Below are 8333 nucleotides of genomic sequence, written 5' to 3' on the forward strand. Positions count from 1 at the left end.
CTGTTAAGCAATCATGCTACTCACAGCGCCAACATGACGCCTATTTGTTTTGTTTAAATCTAAATTAGTCTTGACAAACTGTATATATAAAATGCAACTTTAAAGTGCACAGGGTTGGGGTTGGGGGGACGGGTTGCATACCCAAATGACCCAATTAGTTGAATGATCCAGCCATGTTCTCAGCAAACACAGATGATCAGCAATCCACCTATCACAGAATAGAGCTGTACCTTTATCTTTACTCATGGGATGTTGTGACAACCATATAAGAAAGGCAAACAAATCCATACTAAGACAAACTCTGAATCTTATGATGATAGTCATAGATTATGATGTTATTCATTAGTCGCAGTAAATAGAGTAGGTTGCAAAATATAAAAAACTTTTATACAAAAATATTTGTACCTATTTGCCATTGTTCATGGTAAGTTAAAAATAAATAATGTTACACTTTCTTATGTGCTATTAATACAACTGCTCTTGTGTTTCAGTTACAGATGGATAACCGGACGTTCAGATACAGCACACTTCTTGTAGAGGGACTACAAATTACACAGCAGTCCAGCCAGCTGACTTTCATCTTCCTGTTGACTGTTTATGTTTTTTCAATGGTATCTAACATCGGGATTTTGATTCAGATCTTAGCAGAAAAAAGTTTACACCAGCCAATGTACATTCTTTTCTGTCACCTGCCAATGAGTGATATAATAGGAGCAACTGTCCTTATACCACGTTTACTCAAGGATTTATTAACAGACCCTTCTGAGCGCTACATCACATATATCGAGTGTGTTTTACAGGCTTTTTTTACACACTTATATGGAACAACATCCCACACTATTTTAATGATTATGGCCTTTGACAGATATGTGGCGATATGCAATCCACTGAGATACCCAACAATAATGAACAATAAAATGATAGTTAAACTTTCTGCAGGAGCCTGGGGTGCTGCTATCGTTCTGGTGGGAATTTTGATCGGCCTTAGTGTGCGTCTCTCCCACTGCAGATCTGTGATTGAAAACCACGTTTGTGACAATCCTTCACTGTTTAAGCTGTCCTGTGAAAATACATTCATTAATAATGTATATGGATTAACATTTACTGTGGTTTTACTCACATCCTCTTTGGGGTGGGTGGTATTGACATATCTGAGAATTGCAATGGTTTGTATAAAAAGCAAACATAAAGCGACAAACAGCAAAGCTATTAAAACCTGCACCACTCACTTGACAGTCTACATTATCACAATAATCTTTGGTTTTGTTCCAATTTTTCTCCATCGTTTCTCTGAGTATACTGAGAGTAGAAAGTTCGGGAATGTAATGTTTCATGTAGTACCGCCAGGATTAAACCCAATAATTTATGGCTTACAAGCCAAGGAAATAAAAGATAAAATGTTAAAGCTTTGTGTAAAAAAGGTTAATCCTTCATGAAATCCATTCCATTATAAGACAGCAGCCGCTGCATGTTATTTGCAATTTAATGCAAATTCTAATTGTGTAACACTTCATTTTATATTTTAAATTAGTTTTAATTGTACTGTCTAGTGTTGTGTGTGTATAGGGATTTGTGAAAAATAAGTTAACACACACGTTTTTATACATTTAGAAGACAAATATGTGTAACTGTTAGCATAATTAATAAATAAATGTGCAGTTGGTGTACTCAAAATAAATACTATTAATACTATAAATAAGTACTGTTAATTTGTTCTTTTGATTATTTTGAGAGTTTGATCTGATTATTTTATGTCAGGTATGTCAAACTCTGTCCATCAAAAATCGAGTCTGACACGTGGTGGAAAAAAATTATTAAAATACTTGGCATATTTATGAAATTGACTATTACAATATCCATAAATGACAAAGCTACAACATTATCATTATGCTCCATAAACCATAAAATACAGCCATCATTAGGAAATGTTGACTAATTTCCATAGTAAAAAGGTAGGCCTTTTTCACTGTTAATGCTACATAATAATGTCCCTTCACAGAATTCAAAGAAAACACTAATAGTTGCAGGCAGTATGGAATAAGATTAGGGTTAAAGTTCTAAGGAAATATTTGGACTGAAGTGTTTCTGTAATATCTGCAGAAGGGGGAAATACAAAACATTCAATTTAAAAAGGGGAATAAAAACCAATACACATTAACATTATGAAATAAAATCATACTTTGGAGGCAAACAATATCACTGTTTTAGATCTGTTCAGGTGTAAATGAAATGAATATTAAAGATACTAGTTACTAGGGTTGTCACATTACGAAAATTTCTGTATTTGGTACCAATATCAGTTTTCCGCACCGGTTTCAATATTCAATTCAATTCAACTCACCTTTATTTGTATAGTTCTTTTACAATGTAGATTGTGTCAAAGCAGCTTCATATAGAAGATCATAGTAAATACAAACTAATTAGCAACATTTAAATAAATAAACTGGTTATATGTTTTTAAGGCATTTTTAAACAAGACCTTCAAGATGCTCTATATGTTGGGGCAGAGAAGAGGAGAACACTATTATGTCATCCACGTAGACAAGGAATGACTTTTGCTGTTGATCCCAATACATTTACTCCATTAACACTGGAATTTACCTGGGGCATTGCAGAGCCCAAACGACATTCTATTTCACTCAAATGGGCCAAAGTGGTGCAAAAAGGCTGTCAATTTCCTTCAGTGATTTAGACCTAATTATATCTGTTGGCCAGGTACATAGTGAAAAACCAACAGGTCCCTTTGAAGAAGTCTAGTGACTCCTCAATGAGAGGCAGAGGAAATGTTCCCTGTCTTGTTCTCACATTTAACTTTTGGGTAGTCAACACACATGTACAGATTATCATCTTGTTTTTAACTAGGACAACATATGAGCTGTTACTCTTCTGATGACTATCACCTCCAGAGGGTGGTTAATATTGGATTTTACTACATCATGAACTGATATGCCTATATTGTTGCATGATGGGGATGGGGTCTAGCATTGGGATATTATGAGAGATCAAATTTGGGCACCCCAGATCACCCCCATGGGAAGAAAAATCTGACTGAAACCGGTTGAGTAAAGCCTTAACTTGCCCTCTGCTCTACATCAGACAAAACTGCCCCAGTCAACAACAGCCTCAATTTGTTCTCAAACAACAGAAGCCTTATCAAGAGCCTAACAATTCACTGTAGCTACTGGTTTAACCTCAGTTATCCCAAAGGCAAGGCAAGATCACAACACAGACATTTGAAGTGATACAGTGCCCCCAGAACTGTATTAGTATAGAGCATAAAAGCCAGTTCGCCAGTATTGGCAAATAAACAGTTCCTCGGATGACCTGCACCAAAGAGTCTGACGCATGTGTACACACCAATAGGGCGGAGTTTACTATGACATCTCTTGTGTAGCCTGACAGCAGCTTATAACTGTATGACCCACAATCTGATCTAAACTGAGCTAAAATGACTAAAGCCGGCAGCTAGCTCTCTGCAACTCTCACATGGTCATCCACTGAAGCTAAGTAGGGCTGCGCCTGGTCAGTACCTGGATGGGAGACCACATGGAAAACCCAGGTTGCTGCCGAAAGTGATGCTAGTAAGACCAGCAGTGGGACCCAATTTGTGGTCTGTGTGGGGTCCTAATGTCCCAGTATAGTGACAGGGACTCTTTACTACTCAGTGTGTGTGGTCGGACGCAATATGGCTGCCGTCGCGTCATCCAGGTAAATGCTGCACACTGATGGTGAATGTTGTTATAGACAACAAAAATATGTCTGTCTTATGTCAAGCCAAGACAATTTTAAATTATCTCAACTGAAACCAACCTTTCTCTTTTCACAGGAAAAGCAACTTTTAGCTGTGCATCATAACTAAAATATAAGATGAAGAGATTTAATTTTGTGTGTGTTTCAGTTATATAGCAGATTCTGTCACAGAAATAAAATGCTCCGTTATTATTGGCTATATGGATCAGAGTCATCATTTGAAACGAAATCCTTCTAAAAGGATTTAAATTTAGTTAGACACACACTAAAAAGAATGTGCAAAAATCAGTATGACTATAAAATACAATGAACTTTATGATATGTATATTATGCTACAAATTCCTGGATTACATAGATTTGACGATCCTATTGGTTCTTGGTTTGATGCCCATTGTAGCTGAAGTCAAACTGCAAGAAAGTGAAACTTCTGACACTCCGAGAACTGCATAGGAGGGAAAATATGATCGCAGCAGCCGTTAACGAGTTGCTGGAAAACTGTTTTTTTTAAATAAAAATCAAACCTACAGCGACCCAGTGGCGCAGTAGGAAACCCTGTCTCCTGACAGCAAGAAAGTTGTTGGTTCGAGCCTTGGCTGGGTCAGTTGGCTTTTCTGTGTGGAGTTTGCATGTTCTCCCTGCGTTCGCGTGGGTTTCCTTAGGATGACTAAATCATTGCTGAGCAGGGCACAAACCTTATCTTTAAAATCAGGGGAGTTTGTAATATTACTTTAAATATCACATTTGAATAAATTTTCACTCATAAGGTAAAAGGCATAGGAATATTCATAGCACAACACAGAAAATTTCACATAACATGCTTTAAATGATTGTTTATGTATTGTTTATTTATGACCAACTCCGAAATGTTTCCCTGTAAATAGACCTCAGATGGCATTGATGTCCAATTTCTAACTAGGAAATTAATATTTTTTTTATAATTCAATATGTAAAGGCAGCATAAATTAATAAAACTAGTACATTCGTTTATTTTCTGCCACTTTTCCGGGTCCGGGTCGCGAGGGCAGCAGTCTTAGGAGAGAACCCCAGACTTCCCTCTCCCCAGACAGCTCTTCCGGGGGTTCCCGAGGCATTCCCAGGCCAGCCTAGAGACATAGTCCCTCCAGCATGTCCTGGGTCTTCCCCGAGGCCTCCTCCTGGTAGGACATGCCTGGAACACCTCCCTAGGTAGGCGTCCAGAAGGCATCCGAAACAGATGCCCAAGACACCTCAGCTGACTTTTCTCGATGTGGAGGAGCAGCGGCTCTACTCCAAGCTCCTCCCGGGTGTCAGAGCTCCTCACCCTATCCATAAGAGTGCGCTCTGCGACCCTTCGAAGCAAACTAATTTCGGCCGCTTGTATCCGAGATCTTGTCCTCCAGTCTGGAGATGGCAAACCACCTTTTTTCGGTGGAGCACCATGGCCTCTGAGTTGGAGGTGCTGATTCTCATCCCAGCCGTGTCACACTCGGCAGTGGATGCTGAAACTCCATGTTCTCCGAATCCATTGTTAACGCTGCCTTAAGGAGCTTTGGCAGTCAGGTCTGTGGTGCCTGTCGGGCGGCAATCCATGAACCCGGTGGTGGACACCGGAAGTAAGGGATGTCGTCAAGCTGAAGAAGGAGTCCTACAGGATTTGGTTGGCTTGCAGGACTCCCGAGACAGCTGATGGGTATCGACAGGCCAAGCATGCTGCAGCCCGGGTGGTTGCGGAAGCAAAAACTCGGGCCTAGGAAGAGTTCGGGGAGACCATGGAGGAAGACTATTGGTCGGCCAGAAAGAGATTCTAACAAAACTATTAACAACTCTTATTGTCATGTGTTATTGTCATGTGTTCTCACTCACATTCCTTCGACTTATCAGTCACTTGTTCCTGATTTATCAGTGACCGCCACAGCAGAACGAATCACCATATACTCTGGCCTATGCTTTACACGGCAGATATCCTTTCCACCACAATCCAGCACAGAGAGTACAAAAAAAAACTATACACACTCTCGTTTCACATACTCGCACACTACAGCTGATTTAGCCCATCCAATTAACATATAACACATGTCTTTGGATCGTAAGGGAAACCGGAGCATCCCCACATGAACACGAGGAGAACATACAAACTCCACACAGAAATACCACCTGACCCAGTTTGCAATATGAACCAGTAACCTTCTTGTGCTAACCACTAAATCACCTTGCTGCCCTGTTTTCTCAATTCTTTAAGAATTATTTTATTAAAGATGACACATTTAGAGGCAACATAACTTAATAGTATTATTGTATAAATGTGGTTCTAGAGTTGAAACATTGACCTTTGCCCCGACGTTTTTATTTTTATTTTCGACTTATGATGAATTAATGCATGTGCTAATCATGAACTAAATTTACTACACCATAAGTCACATGAGTTCATGTGTGAATAATGGCCATCAACTCATCCTAATGGTGAATAGTCACCAGTAACTCATCTTACTCATAAACTCCTTATGCATGTCCAACTAGTGTGTTTACACTGAATAACAATAGAAAATTGCTCTGTCAACATCAACACAAACAGTTTAAACACAGGAGTTCATAAGCAGTTAAGGATGAGTTAATAGTGATTTGCCCCAATAAGTCAAGTCCGACATAATTGTAGATTAATACCTCATGAACTAATTAAAGTAATTCATACATTAATTAACAACATGTACTAACAAGTAATTAAGGTAGCCATTATTCACACATGAACTCTTGTGAATTATGTTGTAGTTAGTGTTATTTCATGATTACCACACACCTTAATTCATCATTGATTCATAATAAAGTGATATTTACCTTACATATTAATACATCATTATTCAGGTACTGTTATCATAAAGTGTTATCGACATGTGTTATCTCCAGGGGTTTGATGAGGAGGTTACACACATAAATCTGCCATATAAGCTCAGACACAAGCATGTTGTGCTCTTGAAACTCCTTATACCTATAAGACTATGTAGTTAAGACAGCAATAACAGGCTGATTCAGTATATGAAGTAAAAGAAAGCTCTGCATCTACCTGTCAAATAACTTGGTAAGCAAATAATATTTCTTAAGTGTTTGTATTTTATATTTTCAGACATTCTTATATTTCAATATTACAGAGACCATGAATATTTTAAAGGGAAATGTGTCATCATGTACTCACCTTTTACTTATTTTAAACCTTTATAAATGGCTTTCCTCTGTTAAACACAAAAGAAAATATATTTTTTTAAATGTTATGCTTTATTTTGATGATCTGTTTGGTGAATCAGGTTAATTTGCATCTATATGCCAACTAATTCTCATTAGATTATAAATAGACTTTTAGGTTGGGATAAGGGTTGGGGTTAGGGTTAGTGCAAGTTTTTGACATGCATCTGCAAAGTTTCTTATAGTCAGTTTCTTATATGTCTTCAAGGAGCAGTATCAACAGACATTCTACTAATACTCAAATGGACCATCAAAATAAAGTGTTACCAAATGTTGGAAACATATTAGGTTAACCTCCATGGTATTTGTCTACTATCAAAGTCGATGGTTACATATTTTCAAAATTCTTTAAAATATCTTCTTTTGTGTTCCACAGAAAAAAAGAAACTCACAAAAACTCACTTGGGGATTATATGTTGAAGGAAAAATGAGAAATTGACACCTCAGATGGTCTCTTGAAAAAAATCATTCTCTTAAAAAAAATAATTATGATGAATTATGCAAAAAATAATGTTTATTATTTTTAAATTTCTTCGAAATATCTTCTTTTGTGTTCCACAGAAAGAAAGAAACTCAAAAAAACTCACTTGAGGATTAATAAAAGGTGAGTAAATGTTGAGCTAGTATGGATGAAAAAAAAATGTTAAAGAAAAAATGAGAAATTGACACCTCAGATGGTCTCTTGAAAAAAGCATTCTCTTAAAAAAAATTATTATGATGAATTATGCAAAAAATAATGTTTATTATTTTTTAATTTTTCGAAATATCTTCTTTTGTGTTCCACAGAAAAAAGAAACTCACATAAACTCACTTGAGGATTAATAAATAGTGAGTAAATGTTGAGCTAGTATGGATGAAAAAAAATGTTAAAGGAAAAATGAGAAATTGACACCTCAGGATGGTCTCTTGAAAAAACCATTCTCTCAAAAAAATAATTATGATGAAATATGCAAATAATAATATATGGTCACCATGTGTGTCTCTACCTTTTTGTTTAGGTAGCAGATGGACAACCTTACCCTCAGATACAGTGTACTATTAGTGGAGGGATTGAGCGTTTCACCTCAATACAGCTATGTAGCATTTTTCAGCCTTTTAACAGTGTACATTTTCATTATGGTATCTAACCTTTGGATTTTGCTGAATATCATGATAGACAAAGATTTACACCAGCCCATGTACACCATCTACAGCAACTTGCCACTAAGAGATGTTATTGGCACATCTGTCATTGTGCCACGTTTGCTGAGGGATGTTTTAACAAATCCTTCAGAGCGCTACATCACATATGTGGAGTGTGCCCTTCAAGCTTTTTTCATACATTTGAACGGAACAACATGCCACACTATTCTGATGATCATGGCCTTTGA

At 37.2% G+C, this 8333-nt stretch overlaps 2 protein-coding genes across 2 annotated transcripts in view; both read left to right on the forward strand.

Moving 5' to 3' along the window:
- The first annotated feature begins 287 nt into the window (after positions 1-287).
- Positions 288-1703, forward strand: or70a3 (odorant receptor, family 70, subfamily A, member 3). The gene is given in 2 exon segments (NM_001037405.2): positions 288-424; positions 492-1703. A coding segment is annotated over 1 exon segment (939 nt). The 5' UTR covers positions 288-424; positions 492-497; the 3' UTR covers positions 1437-1703.
- A 6265-nt stretch (positions 1704-7968) lies between these two features.
- Positions 7969-8333, forward strand: part of or70a11 (odorant receptor, family 70, subfamily A, member 11) — a 918-nt gene continuing 553 nt past the window's right edge. Inside the window, 1 exon segment of the mRNA NM_001130806.1 lies at positions 7969-8333. This exon segment is cut by the window's right edge and continues 553 nt beyond it. Coding sequence (NP_001124278.1) covers positions 7969-8333 — 365 coding nt within the window.

The sequence above is a fragment of the Danio rerio genome, chromosome 21 (assembly GCF_052040795.2).
Source record: "Danio rerio strain M-AB ecotype USA chromosome 21, GRCz13ab, whole genome shotgun sequence".
NCBI classification, from domain to species: Eukaryota; Metazoa; Chordata; class Actinopteri; order Cypriniformes; family Danionidae; genus Danio; species Danio rerio.